The sequence below is a fragment of the Jaculus jaculus genome, chromosome 4 (assembly GCF_020740685.1).
Source record: "Jaculus jaculus isolate mJacJac1 chromosome 4, mJacJac1.mat.Y.cur, whole genome shotgun sequence".
Taxonomy (NCBI): domain Eukaryota; kingdom Metazoa; phylum Chordata; class Mammalia; order Rodentia; family Dipodidae; genus Jaculus; species Jaculus jaculus.
This window is the reverse complement of record NC_059105.1, coordinates 42,791,373-42,813,091: the sequence shown is the minus strand read 5'-3', so window position 1 is coordinate 42,813,091 and position 21,719 is coordinate 42,791,373. Positions and strand designations below refer to the sequence as shown.

At 43.8% G+C, this 21,719-nt stretch overlaps 1 protein-coding gene across 1 annotated transcript; it reads right to left on the bottom strand.

Moving 5' to 3' along the window:
* Window positions 1–7,704: 7,704 nt before the first annotated feature.
* Hspd1 (heat shock protein family D (Hsp60) member 1) lies at window positions 7,705–21,456 on the bottom strand. The gene is made up of 12 exons (XM_045148178.1): window positions 21,348–21,456; window positions 20,214–20,389; window positions 17,534–17,786; window positions 16,724–16,806; window positions 14,319–14,414; window positions 13,360–13,453; window positions 13,036–13,204; window positions 11,413–11,512; window positions 10,726–10,971; window positions 9,176–9,350; window positions 8,426–8,604; window positions 7,705–8,330 (listed from the first exon to the last, which is right to left on the bottom strand). Exons 2-12 carry the CDS (start codon window positions 20,385–20,387, stop codon window positions 8,178–8,180), a joined length of 1,722 nt encoding a protein of 573 aa, XP_045004113.1. The 5' UTR covers window positions 20,388–20,389; window positions 21,348–21,456; the 3' UTR covers window positions 7,705–8,177.
* Window positions 21,457–21,719: the final 263 nt, after the last annotated feature.

Genomic DNA, 21,719 nt, shown 5'->3' with positions numbered 1-21,719 from the left:
TTCTTTTGAAATCTTTATCAGGCATTTCCTCTAAATCAGTCTTCCTGGAGGTCATTTTTGATACATTAATACTTTTTGGTGGATTTATATTGTCTTGATTTTTGTGTTTCTTGTGTTATAATGTACATATTTTTGCATCTTGGATTAATTTAATGCTTGGATTTTCTAGTCGTCTGCAGTATTATTAGATGCATCAATCAATCAATCTGATGTTATATATCTTCAGGGTAGGAGCTTAAGGTGTTAGGTATGGCTTTTAAGACTCTCAGAGTAACCACAAAAGTGACCCCTTAAGTATGCTGAATGGAACAAAATATAGGCAGATTCTAAAATTTAAACAATGTATACCTTCAATGAAAAACAGCATAAAGTATTTATGAAAGAGTAGGTATTATAACAAAGTCACAATCCCTAGGGATGTGTGTTGCACACCCTTAATCCTGTGAACTAGGAGGCTGAGATTCCTGGTCTGTTGAGGGTTCCAAGTCAGTTTGTGACCAAGTGAGATCTTTCCCCCAACAAGCGACAGAAGAGGAAACAAAGGCACTATAAATCAGGAAGCAACAAATGACAAGCCCAAGATATAGCTTATTTGAAAATGGTAAACCCAACCATCCATCATATTTAACACATACATAATTTCTCCTAACATGGAAGGTGCAATTAGAACTTCCAATGCAAGCCTATATACCAGGCTTGCTTGGCAGGTACTGACCTGGTGTAATCTCAGTTACCTTTTGGGATGATTTTGGTCTCCATTGTGCTGTGCTCCTGCTTGGGACTCTCTTTACTGTGCTCAGGCTGGGTCGCTGCTCTGATGGCCTGTGCTGGCTGCTGTGTAGGTGAGCTCCCTTCCCCACCCAGGTCACTGGTGTTTGCTGGCGCTTGTGCTGGCAGCGGGGGAAGGGAGGCTGTGGGTGGTGGCTGATGTTCACGCTGATCCTCGAGAACCTTTTCTTTGGGAGCCACTTCTCCGTTGTTCTGTGCTGTCCTTTCTTCATGTTTCTTGAGTTTGTGAGGAGGCTGGTGTGAGTAGAGAATCTTCTCACCTGGTTCTTCGTGGGGCTCAGGCTGCGTCTTACAGCAGTGGCCACGTGGAGCCAGCGCTGCCACTGCTGGAGCTGCTGCCTCCTATGTGGGCTCTAGACACTCTGGATCTCTCCTACTGCTCTGCCCCAGTTGATCGTTTCTTATACACCTCACTTTTTAGTAGAAGCGTGTATTTTGCTGGGGTCTTTTTTCACCTCACTTTTTAGTAGAAGTGTGTATTTTGCTGGGGTCTTTTTTGAAAGGGAGGGACCTTTTTCTCCCTTAGGCTTCTTTGACATGGTTCCTACACCATCATCTTGACTGGAACTTTTTTCATTGTGAGGGAGACAAGGTCTCACGAGCCAGACTATCTTCCAACCTGATGCTCCTGCCCACACAGCCCCACAAGGACGCGTCTCTACACCTCGCTACAAACATTCAACAACCCTTTGAAGGAAATTCACCTATCACATACACTTTACAGACAGTATGCAGAAAGATCAGAGCTTAAATAACTTGTCCCACATAAAGTTAAGACAGAGGGCATGGTTTTTTTTTTTTAATTTTTTGTTCATTTTTATTTATTTATTTGAGAGTGACAGAGAAAGAAGCAGAGAGAGAGAGACAGACAGACGGACAGAGAGAGAATGGGCGCGCCACGGCTTCCAGCCACTGCAAACGAACTCCAGACACATGTGCCCCCTTGTGCATCTTACTAACGTGGGTTCTGGAGAATTGAGCCTAGAACCTAGGTCCTTCGGCTTCGCAGGCAAGGGCTTAACCACTAAGCCATCTCTCCAGCCCTGTTTTTTTTTTTTTTTTTTTTTTTTAGTCTAATAATGAAACTGTGACTGGCAGACCTACAATTTGGTATCTATGACTTCCCATAGAGGGAGGGAGAAGAAACCCACACCAGAGGGTACACATCAGTAAATGACCAGAATATTGATGGCATGGAACTGGGAAATAAGAAACTTAGAGGGCTGGAGAGATGACTTAGCAGTTAAGGCACACACCTACAAAGCCTAAGGACCCCAATTCTGCAAGTCCCATGTAAACCAGATGCACATGGTGGGGCATGCATTTGGAGTTCTTTTGCAGTGGCTAGAGGCCCTGGCATGCCCATTCTCTCTCTCTCTGTCTCAAATAAATAAAAATAAAATCTTAAAAAAATTAGAAATTGTTTTCCTTGTTTTTTTACCTGATTGAGGACATGAAATTTGCAGCTACAACTGACATTTTTTTACAGTCACAATGATTTCAGAGAAGCCACCTCAAAAGTTAGCAGCAGCATCAGGTGAGTGAGGAAGCTTGTGTGTTCCCAGCTTGCACTGCGGGTTATATGAGAGCAGACTGACGTCACTTCTACTTAGGCACTATTTGTTGCCACACCTTTATCTTATCTCCCGGGTGGGCCTCGGATGTGTCCACTATAGACCATGGGCTGCCCTGCACACTCACCCTAGGCCATCCCATCATTTCTCTCCTCTCCTTTTTAAAATATTTATGTGGGGGACACAGAATAGGTGTGCCAGGCCCCCCAGCTGTTCCAGATACATGCGGAACCTTGTGCACCTAGCTTGCATGCGTCCTGGGGAATAGAACCTGGGTCCTTTACTTTTGCAGGCAAGTGCCTTAACCACTAAGCCATCTCTCTAGCCCAGCCCCCTTTTTTGTTTGTTGTTCAAGTCTAGCCCAGGCTGACCTGGAATTCACGATGTACTCTCAGGGTGGCCTCGAACTCAGTGATCCTCCTACCTCTGCCTCTTGAGTTCTGGGATTAAAGGCACATACCACCATGTCTGGTTTTATTTCTCTTCTTAGGGTTTCTTAATAATAGCCTGAATGTAATGTATTGGATCCCATTTTATTTTACTCCTTTTTTTAAAATTTATTTATTTGAGAGCGACAGACACAGAGAGAAAGACAGATAGAGGGAGAGAGAGAATGGGTGCGCCAGGGCTTCCAGCCTCTGCAAACGAACTCCAGATGCGTGCATCCCCTTGTGCATCTGGCTAATGTGGGACCTGGGGAACCGAGCCTCGAACCGGGGTCCTTAGGCTTCACTGGCAAGCGCTTCACCGCTAAGCCATCTCTCCAGCCCTTATTTTACTCCTTTTAAGTGCTGGAGGAAATCCTCCAGTGACTTCCCGAGAATCTAAAGTTTTAGCTTTTTTTTTTTCCCGTCACCATGCCAGGCTAAATTTTAGCTTTTTGTTTTGTTTTGTTGTTGTTTTATTTGTTTTATTTATTTGAGAGTGACAGACAGAGAGAGAGAGGCAGAGAGAGAGAGAGAGAGAGAGAGAGAGAGAGAGAGAGGGGAGAGTGGGCGCCCCAGGGCTTCCAGCCTCTGCAAATGAACTCCAGATGCGTGCGCCCCCTTGTGCATCTGGCTAATGTCAGTCCTGGGGAATCGAGCCTTGAACCAGTCTTCTTAGGCTTCACAGGCAAGCGCTTAACCGCTAAGCCATCTCTCCAGCCCCAAATACATCTTTTTAAAAAGCTAAAACTGGGCTGGAGAGATGGCTTAGCGGTTAAGCGCTTGCCTGTGAAGCCTAAGGACCCCGGTTCGAGGCTCAGTTCCCCAGGTCCCACGTTAGCCAGATGCACAAGGGGGCGCACGCGTCTGAAGTTCCTTTGCAGAGGCTGGAAGCCCTGGCGCGCCCATTCTCTCTCTCTCCCTCTGTCTGTCTTTCTCTGTGTCTGTTGCTCCCAAATAAATTAAAAAAAAAAAAAAAAGTATTTGCAGCTGGGTGTAGTGGCACATGCCTTTAACCCCAGCACTCGGGAGGCAGAGGTAGGAGGATCATCACTGTGAGTTTGGGGCCACCCTGAGACTACATAGTGAATTCCAGGTCAGCCTGGGCTAGAGTGAGACCCTAAGTCGAAAAACAACAAAAAAATGTATGATGAGATGGTTTAGTGATTGTTGCAGGTACGTTCACATTGCTGGCAGAAAACACTCAACCAAGAGCAGCCTGTGGGAAACAGAATGTTTATTTTGGCTTATAGACTTGAGGGGAAGCCCCATGATGGTAGGGGAAATGACAGCATGAGCAGAGGTTGGACATCACCTCCTGGCCAACCTCAGATGGTCAACAGCAACAGTGTGTGCCACACACTGGCAAGAGGAAGCTGGCTATAACACACATAAGACTGCCCCCAGTCCCGAGGTGGCTTTAATTCCAAGTTGCAATCAGCTGGGGACCTAGCATTCAGAACATCTAACTTTATGGGGGAATCCTGAAAACTACCACATTCTGCTCCTGACACCCGGCCCCCATAAACTGATATGTATGACGTAAAATAAAACGCATCCAGTCCATCTTTTTTTTTTGATTTTTCGAGGTAGGGTCTCACTGTAGCACAGGCTGACCTGGAATTCACTATGGAGTCTTAGGGTGGCCTCGAATTCACAGCAATCCTCCTACCTCTGCCTCCCGAGTGCTGGGATTAAAGGCGTGCACCACACCTGGCCACCCAGTCCATCTTTAAAAGTCCCCATAGTTGGCTCAGGGTCCATTACAGAAGAGGTGGTGGAAAGAATGCAAGAGTCAAAGGAAGGGTAGACTCCTTACAACGTGCTCCTCCAGACACCAAATGGCCTGGAGATCCATGACCTCACATTGCCTGACACTACTACCTACACAAGACCATAGTAATGGGAAGAAAAAGATTATGACATTAAAATCAGAGAGAGATTGATTGAGGGGGGTGGATATGATGGAGAGTGGAGTTTCAAAGGGGAAAGTGTGGGGAGGAAATGAATTACCATGGGATATTGCTTATTGAAATTGTCAATTTAAAAAGTACCCATAGTGTTTAACAGTCCCAATATGTTCAAATATCCTCCTAGTCCGAGGTCTTTCAGCTGAGCCATAATACCAAAAAAAATCTCTTAAGGGGAGGGAGGGTACTACCATGGGATATTTTTTATAATCATGGAAAATGTTTTTAAAAATTAAGAAAAAATAAAATTTAAAAATCTCTTAATAGCCCAGAATATGCATTCATACTGCAAAAGATGGCATCAGACATAACAAAGAAATACCTCAATCAATACAAAATTTAAACAGGCAAACATCAAACTAGCTCCAAGTCCAACTCTAGCCAGTGTTTCCATGTCCATTCTAACCAACAATTCTCTGGAGTCCAATTCTGCCTCTCCAGCTAGACTACTCAGTCCTGGCAAACTTCATCCGGGCCCAGCAGCTCTCCTTAGCAGCCGTCTTGCCACATCATGTCTACTGGGTCTCCACTGCAACCCACGGTCTATCCTCACGACTCCATCAGGTCTCCATGCAAGCAATATTGCTTCACACTCCATGGCCATTTCCAAAACACAACACGGTGCTGCAAATTCAATGACCCTCTCTTGCCTGCATTTCTTATACTCCACAATACCAGGTGGGGTGCTAATTTGTTAATTTGGGGGGGAATAAAGCAGACTGGATAGAACAGGATACCCATCAGCATTCAGGACCCCTTTCAAAAGACTGTATTTTTTCTGTTGTCCCAATGCAGATCAACTCATACAGTTGCAGCTGAATGGGCAGCAGTTTTGGTGCCAATTATTTTTAAAATATGTATATTTTTTAAAAATATATTTTATTTATTTGAGACAGAGAAAGGCAGAGAGAAAAAAATGGGCATGCCAGGGCACTGCAAAAAACACCAGATGCATGCGCCCCCTTGTGTATCTGGCTAACATAGGTCCTGGAGAATCAAACTGGAATCCTTTGGCTTTGCAGACAAACGCCTTAACCATTAAGCCATCATCTCTCCAGCCCCTAAAAAACATATTTTATTTAAGGGGGGGGATGGGCGCGCCAGGGCATCCAGCCACTGCAAACAAACTCCACCTGGCTTATGTGGGTCCTGGAGAATCGAACCATGGTCTTTTAGCTTTGCAAGCAAACACCTTAACTGCTAAACCATCTCTCCAACCCCAATTTTTTTCCTGTGCCGTATCTCTCTACTTACACCAGTCCATTTCTATGCAATGCAACCCTGCACAGGTACTCAAAACATGGTCATTAACAGCAAGCCTTTCACAAAAACTGCTTCTAGCCCATCCAGGCAAAGCCTTTTCTCACCCTCATAAGCCAAACCTCAGAATCCATTTTTCTTACTGCATTCAGGTCTTTCAGCTCTGACCAGAATTCATCAAGCTGTACTTGTAATCTCTTAGAACAAGGTTTCAGATTCCTCCACATTCCTCCTACAAAGCGTCTGCAAAACACAAAAACCATAGTCAGGTTTCTAGCAGCAATGACACCACTTCCTGGTGCCAACTATATATATACTGTTGGAGGCAGGTTCACATTGCTGGCAGGAAACACCTGACCAAGAGCAGATTGTGGGAGAAAAAGTTTATTTTGGCTTACAGATTTAAGGGAGGGGAAGCTCCATGATAGCAGGGATTAAACAATGGCATGAGCAGAGGATGTACATTACCTCCTGGCCAACCCCAGATGGACAATAAAGGAGAGTATGCCAAACACCGGCAAGAAGCAGCCTGCGCCCCCACCAATACACCGTCTGCAGGGGACTTTAATTCTAAATTTCTATCAGCTGGGGACCTAGCATTCAGAAAAGTTTTAGTTTATGGAGGACAGCTGAATCAAACCACCACTGTGGTTAAAGCACTTGTCTGTGAAGCCTAAAGACCCAAGTTCAATTCCCCAGTATCCCCTTAAGGCAGATGCACATGCATCTAGAATTCATTTGCAGTGGCCGGAGGCCCTGGTGGACTCATTCTGACTCTTCCTCTCAAAATTTGCAAACAGGGAGTATGGGAGTAGGGCCTCCGGCCACTGCACATGACTTGAGATGTATGGGACCCTTTATGCATCTGGCTTTACATGGGTACTGGGGAATCAAACCCAGGTGGTTAGGCTTTGCAGGCAAGCACCTTAACCCCTAAATTTAGCTTTTGTTTTTTTTTCGAGGTATGGTGTCACGTTAGCATAGGCTGACCTGGAATTCTCGATATAGTCTCAGGGTGGCCTCGAACTCATGGTGATCCTACCTCTGCCTCCTGAGTGCTGGTTAGAAGGCATGTGCCTCCACGGCTGGCTAAATTTAAGTGTCTGAATATTGTTTCTGACTTGGAGAGGGCAGGAATTTAAACCACAGTAGTTGTGCATGCCTTTAAACCCAGCACTTGGAAGTCAGAGGTAGGAGGCTCACCATGAGTTCGAGGCCACCCTGAAACTACAGTGAATTCTAGGTCCACCTGGGCTAGAGACCCTACCTGGGGAGGCGGGGCAGAGCAGGGCATGGTGGTGCATACCTTTAATCCTAGCACTCAGAAGACAGGTAAGGACAGGAGGATCACTGAACTCAAGGCCATCCTGGGAGTAGAGTGAAACCCTACCTCAACCCCTTTAATCAAAGCACCTGGAAGGTAGAGGCAGCAAAATTTTTCTAATTCCAAAGACTGTTGATGGTCAACTCTATAAAGTATCCTGGTGTCTTAACACATGCCATTCATTTAATAATCCTACTTGTCCTGTTTCTCTCCCTAACAACCAGCTAACCTAACATCCAGATGGTTCTTACTCCTAGCTCCTATAAAATCCTAGAGTCTGACCTCTTAAAATATGTAAATTCACCAGATGTGAGAGTTTTATTTCTCCTATCTTCTAGAGCATGGAAAAGCTAACACAATGATTAACTTTAAACAGATTTTTATTACACAAAGGTTGTCACATAATTGGATACTTGTCTACTTTGTACAATTATTCTTACTCTCCACAGAAAGGCTGCTTCTGAACTTATCTGGCAATGGCAAGCACTGAAATCCTGACTTGAACAGAATTGTAGTAGAAATGCCTCATTGATTTAAGTTGAAAGCAGTACATTGGTACACGGCTCTTGCACCCAGTATCAGGAATGTACAAATGTCTTTTTTATTAAAAATACAAAATAAATTATCTGTAGGCATGGACAAATGACAGCAGTAAACCAGTATATATTGTCAACTAAAACCAGTAACTGATGGTTATAGTGATTTGCTTAAACATCAGCCAGCCTTTTCTTCAGTCATTTTCTTCAACTGACTTCTCTGAAGTTATTGATGAGGAATCCTGCCTTTGAGCTTCCTGTCACAGTTCATTACGAATGGCAAAGCACTATTCTAGGACTTAGAACATGCCCCCTCCCATACCACCACCCATTCCTCCCATTGCACCCATTCCAGGGTCCTTCTCTTCCTTGGGAATTTCTGTGATTACAACTTCTGCTGTAGTTAGCAGGGAAGCCACCCCAGCAGCATCCATTAAAGCAGTTCTTACAACCTAGAAAAAAATTAACAAAATGATTAACAATGAAACTTCCTCATGTCTTAAGAGTGAGCTGTCCAAAGAATTTTAGGGAGTGTTGAATTATTTACTTTTGTTGGATCGATGATTCCCTTCTCCACCATATTCACAAATTCTCCAAGCATAGCATCATAACCAACTTCTGAGGAACTTTGCAGGATTTTCTCAACTATCAAAGATCCTTCAACACCTGCATTCTTAGCAATTGTCATTGCAGGGATTTTGAGTGATTTTCTAATAATGTCTATACCTACAAAACAAATTTTCACAAATTTTAGTTCTCTTCTGGCATTATAACACAACGCTATTTTGAGAGGAACTTGTCTAATACTACCATAGGTAAATCACCCCCCTTGAAAATTGTGATACATTAGCTACCTCTAGCAACAGCAATACAGCTACTCTAACAGAGACAATAAAGCCACAAACTGCTAGCAAGATGGCGAAACAGTTAAGGTGCTTGCCTCTGAAGACTAAGGACCCATGTTCAACTCTCCAGGTACCATATAAAGCACATGCACAAGGTGATGCATGTGTCTGGAGTTCTGACTGCAGTGGCTAGAGGCCCTGGAGAGCCAATTCTCTCATTAAAAAAAAAAAAAAAAAAGGCTGGAGGGATGGCTTAGGAGTTTGCCTGCAAAGACAAAGGACTCAGGTTTGATTCCCCAGATCCATGTAAGCCAGATGCACAAGGTGGCACAAGCATCTGGAGTTCATTTGCAATGGCTACAGGCCCTGGCATGCCCATTCTCTCTTTCCTATCTCACTAGGCTTGCAAATAAATAAAAGGTTTTTTTTAAAAAAAGATAATCTTTCTTTACCAATTTTTTGATCTTCATTAACAGGCTTTAAAGAGTCCAAGGCTGGAGTGCAGCGGAGGAGAGCACAGCCGCCCCCTAGAACAATGCCTTCTTCTACAGCTGCTCTCGTAGCATTGAGGGCGTCTGTAACTCTGTCTTTCTTCTCATTTACCTCCACATCGCTTGTTCCACCAACCTGCAGGTAAGAATTACACTTAAATTTCTTGTAAATTACCCGATTTATTTTCCCATTTATGTAGTTTCTTATATAATTCTTACATAAATTTCCACAGTAAATCCTTTCCTTGCTGCTTATTTGCATGGAAGAAACTTATGTTCTGTTGTTCGTACCAGTCTTCAGAATCGGTGCCTTTTCTGTAGTTTATAACTTTTCTTTTTGAGATAGGGTCTTGCTCTAGTTCAGGCTGACCTGGAATTCACTATGTAGTCTCAGGGTTACCTCGAACTCTCTGCAATCCTCCTACCTCTGCTTCCCAAGTGCTGGTATTAAAGGCAAGCACCACCACATCTGGCTTTCCTTTTCTTTTATTTTTTATTTTGAGGTAGGGTCTCACTCTAGCTCAGGCTGGCCTAGAATTCACTACGTAGTCTTGGGGTAGCCTTGAACACATGGGGATCCTCCTACCTCTGCCTCCCGGCCCCGTTTATAACTTTTTCTTAATCAGTGTTAGAATCCTGACTTTTATACCCTTCTTTTCCAAATAAATTCTCACTTACTAAATAAAAAATAATAATAAAAATCCAGACATGGTGGCACATGCATTTAGTCTCAGCACTCGGTAGGCAGAGGTAGGAGCATTGCCATGAGTTGGAGGCCACCCTGACACTACATAGTGAATTCTAGGTCAGCCTGGGCCAGATCAAGACCCTACACCTCAAAAAAAAAAAAAAAAAAAAACCCACAAATCCACTTAATATGGTCTCCCTCAGTTCAACTTGGTAACTCTTGAGCTGATGTGGTAGCACATACCTGTGACCCTAGCACTTGGAAGGCTGAGGAAGGAGGATTATTCTTTGAGTTTGAGCTGAGCCTGAGCTACAAAGATTAAAACAAAATACAGCTGTGGTGAGTAGTGGGTCTCATAAAAGGCTGCCTTTAGAGGTGTTCCCCTAAACAAACATCTCTTTCCAGGGCAACTTCTCATAGTACAAGTTGAATGTCAGAAGAAATGGGGTTGGGGCATGGTGTGGCACAGTTTAAATGTTTACATTCAGAAAAAGGAAAGGCAAGGGAGGAACTTGTTTAGCACTCATGAGGCCCCGGGATAAACCACCAAAATAAAGTAAGTCAGCCTGGCCTACCTCGAAAAACAAAAAAAATAATAAAAGCCAGGCATGGTGGTGCATGCCTTGAATTCCAGCACTTGGGAGGCAAAGGTAAGAAGACTGCAGCGAGTTCAAGGCCACCCTGAGCTAGAAAGAGACTACCTGAGGGGGAAAATAATGTTGGTGAAGAAACCATATGCTAAAAATTTTATTACCTGTTTATTAGTACTAGCAATTATAATAGAAACAATTGTTCTGAACTCAGACCAAACACTGAACCTCACCTTCAGCACAGCTACTCCATCTGAAAGTTTTGCCAGTCGCTCATTCAGTTTTTCCTTTTCATATTCACTAGTTGTGGTGTCTAACTGCTCTGTTATTTCTTGAATACGTTTTTCAATTTGAGTTTTGTCACCTTTTCCTTTCAAAAGCATGGCATCATCCTTGGTGACAATGACCTCTCCGACTTTCCCTAAGTCATGAGGCTGAACATCTTCAAGATTTAGGGTCAGTCCCTCTTCTCCAAACACCTACACAAACATTGAAAGGTATTAGTTACAGCGTCTTTTGTTAGGCCGAGTTTATTAGTAGTCAATATAGGTATTTTCATACAAACACTGAGAGTCCCAAACCACTGATAATTCAGAGCAAGGTCTGAACAGTCTTCCATTACATTTCCACTCCACACTGTCTTGACAATTAAGACTAACATTACTTAAGAGAAAATATGCAAGGGTCACACTTACTAGTAAGACTCAGGACTAAATTGTAAGCCTCTGTCCTTTCCATCATACTTCTTTCAATATGTAGTCATTATCCAAATTTTTAGACCAGACTCATACCAAATTAAAGAGATGAAGAAAACAGTAATCCACCCCCCCAATACCTACTTGTGAAACTGTACACATCTTTTAGATATGAAAGAACAAATAGCACTGAGAAAGCAAACATCACAACATTTATTTACTTACTGCACCACCAGTAGCAATAGCCATATCCTTAAGCTGGTTCTTTCTATTGTCACCAAAACCCGGAGCTTTGACTGCTACAACCTGAAGACCAACTTTTAACCTGTAAAGAACAGTTAATTATAGTAAGATATAAAATGAAGTAAAACAAAAACAAAAACTCTAATTCCCCTTAAGTTCTAGTACTAATGAGATTTCTCAGGACTCTACATTGCAGTTAGATAGCTGGACCCAGAAACACAAACCAACTGCAAAGCATCAAATCCAACAGTAATCTAATAATCATCTACTGTGTGAGTTCCACCTAATGTTTTAAGTTATTATTAAAGCTAAGTTTGAAGCCAGGAGTGATGACAGATGCCTTCAATTCCAGCGCTCAGTAGGCTGCACAGGAGGATCACCTTGAGTTCAAGGTCAGCCCTAAATACAGTAAGTTCTCAAATAATGGTAATACTAGCAATAAGTCAAAGTAGGAGGAAGACTGGAAGTTTAAGGCTATTCTGTACTCAAAGTGACCCTGCCTAAAAAACAATTAGGCACTTGTCTTTAAGCCCAGCACTTGGGAGGCAGAGGTAGGAGATTACCATGAGTTCGATGCCATCCTGAAACTACCTAGTGAATTCCAGGGTCAGCTTTTACTAGAGCAAGACACTACCTCAAAAACTAAACACCTGAAAGGTCAGTTTGAACAAGCAATGTTCTGAATTCATTCCTTTATAAATCTAACACAATGTTGACAGTTTAAATTTGCCCGAAAAAGTTTACCAAGTTAACAAATATTTAGATTATGCAATCAAAGCAACAAAATGTAAAACAGAATATTAAAATTAAAGGAACAGCTGGCTGTGGTGATGCACACCTTTAATCCCAGCACTATAAACCACCATGAGTTTGAGGACAGCATATAGCTAGAGTGAGTTCTAGGTCAGCCTGATCTAGGTTGAGAGCCTACCTTGGAAAGCCAATAAAATAAAATTAAAATCAGAAGTTGCCTGCAAGGCCTGTTCATTTAAAACTGTTGGATCAGGTCTAAGTAAGAAACTTGCTCTCTGTATTTTTACTGTAACAAAAGTGTGAAGTTTTAATTCTGAAATACTTCAAAATCCCAAGACTAGGAAGATGATAAATTTAAATATCTACAAAACTGTCTATAAGATGAATATTATCTGCCTTAACCTCATTTATTTACTCATTTATTTCAGAGCACTTATTTAATGTTTAATAATATGCTTAATACCAGCAAATACAGTTCACTCTGAGTTTATTTACTTTTATTGTCTTTCTTACTATCTGTTCTTTTTTTTAATAGCGCTAGAGATTAAAGCCAGGGTCTCATCAATGACACATATTCTACCATTAAACTATGTCATGCCCATATAAAGATACATAACTCAAGCAAAAACTAGGAAAGCACACACATACTAAACAGCCTACCTCAAAACTGCAAGGTGCTACTTAAAAAGACATCATCATGCCAGCGTGGTGGCTCACATCTGCACAAGTTTGTTCAGATGCATGGAGCACAGGGAAGTGATGTCAAATGGACACACATAATGGACATCACTTCAAACAACAAGATAAACAATTCTTTCACCTAGAATGTAAATCAATCACACCATGCATTACCTATTTAAGACTAGTGTACTTAGAGCTTCACCATCAACATCTTCAGCAATTATGACTAAGGGTTTACGGTGAGCATTTGCAATTTCAAGAGCAGGTACAATGGACTGGACACTAGAAATTTTCTTTTCACTCAACAGAACATAGGCATCCTGGAATTCACATTTTTGACCTGAAAAAGACAGAAGTATTTCAAAACAAACTTTAATGATACCAAGAAACCAAATGCAACTTATTTCAAATAACTAAATCAAGTACCAATACAATTTAAAATAAATCAGTGACTTTATTTTTCCCTACTAACTTTTGGAACACTACGGCTCTTACCTTTTGATGTGTTAATAAAGTATGGTGAAATATAGCCTCTATCAAACTTCATGCCTTCAATAATTTCTAATTCATCATTCAGTGTTTTCCCATCCTATGAAACGTCAAAGTATTAGGTGAGTGGACTTCAGTGAAGAAACACAAAACTTGGAATGATACATCCCCATGATCATAAGGAAGGAACATGTAAAATGCTTCTGAACTACCCAGCTCTACTTGCATACAAATTTTTTTATTCTTTTCATTTTTATTATTTTTTTTATCTTTTCACAATTTTTATTAACATTTTCCATGATTATAAAAAAATCCCATGATAATACCCTCCCTCCCCCCGCACTTTCCCCTTTGAAATTTCATTCTCCATCATATTACCTCCCCATCTCAATCATTCTACTTACATATATACAATACCAACCTATTAAGTACACCTCTCCCTCCCTTCCTTTCTCTTCCCTTTATATCTCCTTTTTAACTTACTGGCTTCTGCTACTAAGTATTTTCCTTCTCATGCAGAAGCCCAATCATCTGTAGCTAGGATCCACATATGAGGGAGAACATGTGGCGCTTGGCTTTCTGGGCCTGGGTTACCTCACTAGCATACAAATTTTTTAAATGCACATTTGAAGCTGGGCATGGTGGCACATGCCTTTCATCCCAGCACTTGGGAGGCAAAGATAAGGGGGATTGCCTTGAGTTCGAGGTCACCCTGAGTCTGCATAGTGAATTCCAGGTCAGCCTGGACTAGAGACCTTATCTTAAAAAAATAAAAAGCATATTAGAGTAACATCCTGCTAGCTGAAAGCCCAGCATCTAAGGTAGGAAAGATTTATTGTAGGAAACCAAAGCTACTAACACAATAAGCATCATGCTCTAGGGGAAAAAATGAACATTCTAGCAGAAACAGATGGATTTCATTTTAAATATCTAGACAATATTATTAAAACAAATCCCACACTTGCCTTCACTGTGATGACACCCTTTCTTCCAACCTTTTTCATTGCATCAGAAATGATGGTTCCAATTTCTTTGTCTCCATTAGCAGAAATTGTAGCAACCTGAAATTAGTCAAGTTATTCTTTTTTTAAATTTTTTAATTTTTATTAACATTATCCATGATTATAAAAAAAAATATCCCATGGTAATTCCCTCCCTCCCCCCTGACACTTTCCCCTTTGAAATTCCATTCTCCATCATATTACCTCCCCATCTCAATCATTGTATGGTTACTCTTTAATATCAAATGGCAATTAAAGAAAGGTGTGGTGGCTCACACTTTTGATCCCAGTAATCAGGAGGCTGAAGTAGGAGGATCATGGTTGTGGTGGTTTGATTCAGGTGTCCCCCATAAACTTAAGTGTTCTGAATGCTAGGTTCCCAGCTGATGGATATTTGGGAATTAATGCCTCCTGGAGGGAGTGTATTGTTGGGGGCGGGCTTATGGGCTTTATAGCCAGTTTTCCCATGCCAGTGTTTGGCACACCCTCCTGTTGCTGTGGTCCATCTTATGTTGGCCAGGGGGTGATGTCCACCCTCTGCTCATGCCATTGTTTTCCCCTGCCATTGTGGAGCTTCCCCTCGAGCCTGTAAGCCAAAATAAATCTCTTTTTCCCAGAAGCTACTCTTGGTTGGGTGATTTCTACCAGCAATGCGAACCAGACTGCATCAATGGTGAATTTGAGGACCACATGGACTACAGAGTGAGTTCCAAGTCAGCTTCAAAAACCAAACAGGAGAGCTGGGCGTGGTGGCGTATGCCTTTAATCCCAGCACTCAGGAGGCAGAGGTGGGAGCATCACCTTGAGTTCGAGGCCACCATGACACTACATAGTGGATTCCAGGTCAGCCTGGGCTAGAGCAAGACTCTACCTCAAAACTCACCACCCCCCCCCAAAAAAAGGGAAGAAAAGGTACAAGTAAATAGAGCAGAGGCTGGCTAACCAAAACTTGAGTATGTGTATTAATAAAGTTTTGTTTTTCCCCAATATAAGTGGTGGCTGGAGAGATGGATTACAGGTTAAGGCATTTGCTGGCAAAGCCCAAGGACTCTGAGGTTCAACTCCCCAGTACCCACATAAAACCAGATGCCTAAGCTGGCACATGTATCTGGAGTTCATTTGCAATAGCCAGAGGCCCTGGCCATTCTCTCTCCCTTTCTCAAATAAATTACTGAAAAAAAAATTTAATATATTTATTTTATTTATTTAAGAGAGAGAATGGGTACACCAGGGCCTCCAGCCACTGAAAATGAACTACAGATACATGTATCCCCTTGTGCATCTGGCTTACATGGTTCCTGGAGAATAGTACTGAGATCCTTTGGCTTTGCAGGCAAATGCCTTAACAGCTAAGTCATCTCTCCAGCCCAAAATAATGAAAAAATTTAAGTGGTGCATGCAGTTAGTGTTCTTAATCTGCTTTCCATAGTAACTTCTATATTGAATTCCATCCAGGAAGGGGAGTTATTGTGACTTAATTGTTGTAATGAAGTATTGGTTCTGTGTTCAAATTCTTTTCCCCGTTTTCATACATTTAAATATAGAGCTCCTGTGACAGAAAGAGCGAAAGCCAGGCATGGAGGCAGGCACATGCCTTTAACCCCAGTACTTAGGAGGCAGAGGCAGGAGGATCACTTTGAGTTCAAAGCCAACCTGAGTCCAGTGAATTCCAAGTCAGCCTAGACTAGAGACCCTACCTCCTCCTCAAAAAAAAAAAAAAAAAAAAAAAAAAGCTTATTTGGACTTGGAGTCACTTGTCTTACTTGTCTTTTATGTTGAAGGACCTGGGTTTAATCCACACAGGACAGGGTAGGGTGCATTGACAATGGCTAAAAACATATTTATATGTATACAAAGGAACTTTACATCCAGGCAAAACTAGTAACGATAGTTTACTAATAACCAAAATATGGTTACTGAATTCATTTTTTAGCAGCAAAAAGAGAAAGAAAAAAAATGCTTTCTAGACTGAAGAGATGGCTTTGTTGGCAAGTGCCTTAACTGTTAAGCTAAAGGATCCAGGTTCGATTCCCCAGTACCCATGCACAACGTTGTGCATTCATCTGGAGTTTACTGCAGTGGCTCAGTCTCTCTCTCAAAACACACACACACACACACACACACAAAACCAACCCCACAAACAAAGCAAAAGCTTTCAAAAGTTGATAACTGAGCCATGTGCAATAGCACATTAAAGGCATGTGTGATAGAACAAGCCTTTACTCCTAGCACTTGGAAGTCAGGACTGCAGTGAGTTTGAGGCCACCCTGGGCTAGATAGAGCAAGACTCTACCTTGAGGGGAAAAAAAAAGGTTATCCTGACATTAGTCTTATACACACAAGTAATTCCACTTTTAAGATGTCCTTACCTGAGCAATTTCCTCAGGTGTTGTCACAGGTTTAGACTGCTTCTTAAGTTCAGCAATTACAGCATCAACAGCCAACATTACACCTAATTCAAGAACATGCCATTATATTATTCTCTCATGGCTTCCATGCCAAGTAGAAATTTTCAGATTCATAAGAAGTATTTTAATGCCAGTGTACTTCCTAATCTTGTGAACTAAGAAGGAATGCATGGGAACAGTCAAGTCCCTCAACAAGAAAATTTGGAAAATTAGACTTAAGACAGGTATGGCATGGCTTCTGGTGGTGTAACCTCAGCACTGCAGAGGTTGAGGCAGAAGTTTAGGGCCAGTATGCTACACAACCAAGACTGAAACAACAATAAAAAAGGATGTGTATATAACTTCATAACTCTCACCATGCAGGCAATGAAGCCTAAGGACCCAGGTTCAATTCCCCAGTACCCATGCAAACCAGATGCACAAGGTGGTGTATGCATCCAGAGTTCATTTGCAATGGCTAGAGGCCCTTGTTTGCCCACTTTCTTAAATAAATACATAAATAGCCTCAGCCAGGTGTGGTGGCACACACCATTAACCCCAGTAGAGGTAGAAGGATTGATTCAAGAAGCCAGCCTGGGCTAGAGTGAAACCCTACTTGGAAAAACAAAACAAACAAAAAAACACCTCTTATCACTCAAACCCAGCTTACGTAAATTAGCCCCAATCCAATCATGTTGCTTGTTTCCAATATAGTAAGCACTCTTTCCAACAAGCTGAATTCTCAGCAGTGAGAATTTCTTGTGCTTATACTGGCAATGAAGAGACCCTTACCTCTCCTGATTTCCACTGGATTAGCACCTTTGCTGATCTTCTCAAAACCTTCCTTGGCAATTGAGCGTGCCAGTACTGTAGCAGTGGTGGTGCCATCCCCAGCCTCTTCATTCGTGTTATTGGCAACATCCTGAACCAGTTTAGCTCCAATATTTTTATACTTATCCTTTAAGTCAACTGCCTTTGCAACAGTCACACCATCTTTTGTTACTTTAGGACTTCCCCAACTCTGTTCAATAATTACTGTTCTTCCCTACAATGACAAAGACAAAAACATGTGATGGAATCACATGCAAAAATGGAATTAAGACCAGTCTACAGTACTAACACGAATCTCAAAAGCAAGCTCATCAACATTCATAAGTATACAGACAAAACAACCTCTGCTCCTTTCAAAAGAGTAACTGAAGCCGGGCGTGGTGGCGCATGCCTTTAATCCCAGCACTCGGGAGGCAGAGGTAGGAGGATTGCCATGAGTTCAAGGCCACCCTGAGATGACACAGTTAATTCCAGGTCAGCCTGGACCAGAGTGAGACCCTACCTCCCCAAAAAAAAAAAAAAAAGAGTAACTGATTGAGGTATCATGGTCACTAAAAGATGACATCTCAGAATAAAAAAGCACACATGACCAGCTATACAAAACTCCCCAAAAGCCGGGGATGGTGGTGCAGGACTTTAATCCCAGCACTCGGGAGGCAGAGGTAGGAGGATCTTTGTGAGTTCCAGGTCAGCCTGGGCTACAGTGAGACCCTACCTCAAAAAAACAAAAACAAAAAAACTCCCCAGAATTCTTCCTACCTTTTATACTGAAGCTTTGGTTGGTGCTTGTTACTATCTAGTGCGCTTTAAAAAATTCACTTATGGGCCAGAGATGGCTTTGCAGTTAAATGCTTGCCTGTAAGCCTAAGGACCCTGGTTAGAGGCTCAATTCCCCAGGATCCAAGTTAGCCAGATGCACAAGGGGGCACACACTCTTGCAGTGGCTGGAGGCCCTGGCACGCCTATTCTCTATCTGCCTCTTTCTCTGTCTGTTGCTCTCAAATAAATAAATAAAAATAAACAAAAAACTTCACTTACTAACTGTGTGTGATGGCTCACACCTTTAATTCCAGCACTTGGGAGGCAGAGGTAGGACTGCAATGGGTTCAAGGCCACCCGAGACTACATAGTGAATTCCAGGTCAGCCTGAGCTACAGTGAGACCCTACCCCTTAAAAACATCACTTATTAAAAGTTGATCAACCAGTCAGGTAAGAACAGTGTGGTCTTCCAGGTTCATCCAACAGAAAACAAGGCACCTTCAGTATTGGTAACATGTGACTTTCAGGTAAACTGCTACTTTTTCGTTTTGAGTGTATTCAGCTTATTTTATGTAATTGTCCTGATCATTTTGGACATGAACAATTTGAAACAAAACCACCTGACTGTGAACCATGTCCGGAGCCATTCTCAATGTACTAGTAAACTGAAAAATCTAAACACATGCCAGCCATGGTTGCGTACACCCATGATCCTAGGCTCCAGAGAGGTGGAGGCAGAGGATCAGGACTTCCAAGGACAGGAGATCTTGTCTCACAAATAATGAAACCCTGGAACAGGAAAAATGGCAGCAAAGAAATTGAATAAAGCTAGTATGAATATGGGAAGGCAGAATCGGAATCCACAGCTTTCCAAAGGCAGTTCTGCTGGAGAGGTGGCTCCTGGTGTACCCATTCTCTTTCTCAAATAAATATATTTAAAAGCAGTTCGAAGCTGAGCGTAGTGGTTCATGCTTTAATCCCAGCAGTCAGGGAGGAAGAGGCCACCCTGAGACTACAAGGTATGCTCTTGCTCTAGCCCAGGCTGACCTGGAATCCACTATGTAGTCTCTAGGAATGGTGGCGGTGGTGCCAGTTGCAGAACAATGTAAATGTACTCAATGCCACTCAAGTGCACTTAAAATGGCAACTTTGTTATCTTTGTACTAATGTATGCAGACACTGTATTTCAATACAATAAAAAATGTACATGGCCGGGCATGGTGGTGCATGCCTTTTATCCCAGCACTTGGTTCAAGGCCACTTGAGACTACATAGTGTATTACAGGTCAGCCTCAGCCAGAGTGAGACCCCACCATGAAAAAAGCACAACAACAAAAAAAACAAAACTGCATGTACAAGCATCCATTTAAGTACTGTTACACTCTTCCCTCTATACCTTCAAACTACTGGGAAGGGATCCAAAATTTAATTCAAGCGGGCAAACAAGATTAATTATACCTCAAGTTTAAAAAATGCTCTTTGAGCTGGGGCGTGGTGACGCAAGACTTTAATCTCAATACTTGAGAGGCTGAAGCAGGAGGATCACCGTGAGTTCAAGGCCACCCTGAGACTACATAGTGAATTCCAGGTCAGTCTGGGCTAGAGTGAGACCCTACCTCGAAAAAACAAAAGAAAAAAAAAAAAGCAACAACAAAAAAAGAATGCTCCTTGAGCTGAGTTACTACCCGATGACGTCACCTTCACCTCACACCTCAGAAATCTGTCTAAAGAAGTTTTAGGGCCATTGCTTGAAACATACAAAAACCAAAACCAGTAGCCTGGAACTTAGGCAAACCTGATTCTCCCACTAAAGTATTAACTATTACTCTTGCGTCAAGAAGACCTTAATCAACATACAATTACAGCAAAGTATACTAATACCTTTGGCCCCATCGTAACGGCTACAGCATCGGCTAAAAGGTCTACACCTTGAAGCATTAAGGCTCGGGCTTCCGCACCAAATTTTACATCTTTGGCATAAGCCCGAGTGAGATGAGGAGCCAGTGCCCGGGACACTGGTCTCATTTGTCGTAGGACTGTAGGCAGTCGAAGCATTTCTGCGGGGAGGTGGGGAGAAAACAAGTAGATGATCAACACTAGTGTAACCCGTGAGTCGCAGGACAAACATGTCCACCTGTGTTTCAGAACATGGAACGCTGGACGAAGGCCTGGCTGACCTCTGCCAATCAGCTCGGGGCCACACCACACCGGCGATGCAGCTTCGGAACATCAGCCGCCAGGGCTAGGTTAAGCAGGCCGCCCCCGCACCTGATCTAGCAAAAGAAAGCCCACGAAGCTCCCTCGCACGGCCACCTACCACTGCAGTGGCGAACAAGTTAATCTTTCACTGCTAAAATGGCCTTGGGCACAGACCCACTGCAAACGGGTCCCGTGAAAAGGCAAGCTAGCGGAAGCGCAGCAGGTTACAAACCCGGGTCGGGTGCCCAGGGGGAAGTCCCAGCCCCTCCTGACTGTGCAAAAACCGCTCAGAAAGTATGAACTGTCTCCCCTCGGGGTTAGAGCAGCAGAGCAGCTCGCAAGGCCGCGATGCTGGGCATCGGCTCGGCCCACCCGCAGCAGCTGCTCCACGTGGGTGTCCTTCCTTCAAGACGCCCCGAGCAAGGTCAAAAGTGGAGGCGCTGTAGCTCTGCTGCCAATGGGGCGGGGGAGGGTGGGCACCAGGCAAGTTGCTCCGCCGCGGAGACCACCCTTCTCCTGTGCCCAGCAGAGCCGCAGGCACGGGTGGCACCGGAGGGCACAAGTAGCAGAATGCATGTGCCCAGCAAGCCAGCCCCCCCCACACACCGCCGCTTCCTCCATTCCGCGCATGGCGCGGTCCACGGTGCACGTGATGGACAGCCGCATGGACCCGCCGGGGCCTGGGCCTGCCCGCCTGCAAGCAAGGCCAGCGCTGGGAAGCGCCGAGCGCCGCCGCGCCAGGCCCACTGCGATCGGGCTGGCTGGGGAGAGAAGGCCGCGGGTCCCGGCCGAGGCTGCGCGGGGCTGGCTGCGTACCTGCGGGGCGTCGGCAAAGGGGCACGCGGCGAGACGGGCCGTCGGCGGCGAGTGAGAGACGGAGCGCACGGCGCACACGGCAATGAGCGCGTGTCCCCTCCTCCTCCTCCCTCCCTCCCCCGCCCCGGGCCCGCGCGCGCGCCGCTCCGCCCCCTCCCCGGCCGCCGGCCCGGCAATCCGCATGCGGCGCGCGCAGGCTCCGCCCACCGCTCGCCGGCCGGCCCGGGCCCCGCTCCAGGCTTCCTAGGCTAGTTCCCGGGCCGCGCTCCTTTCCAGAACTTTCCGGAAAGAGCCGCGCTCAGGGACGGTCAAGGGTCAAATCGCGTCATTTCCGTAGGGGTGGGGGAAATCGTTCTTTCACCTCGGCCGGCT

What these genes read in the sequence shown, in the direction of transcription:
- Hspd1 (XM_045148178.1), bottom strand. Translation starts at nt 20,387, where the DNA reads ATGCTTCGACTGCCTACAGTCCTACGACAAATGAGACCAGTGTCCCGG. An exon ending in CACCTGAGGAAATTGCTCAG is followed by an intron (nt 14,415 to 16,723) that starts GTAAGGACATCT and finishes GACTAATTTCAG; the next exon opens with GTTGCTACAATTTCTGCTAA. An exon ending in AGTACACTAGTCTTAAATAG is followed by an intron (nt 11,513 to 13,035) that starts GTAATGCATGGT and finishes TGTTCTTTACAG; the next exon opens with GTTAAAAGTTGGTCTTCAGG.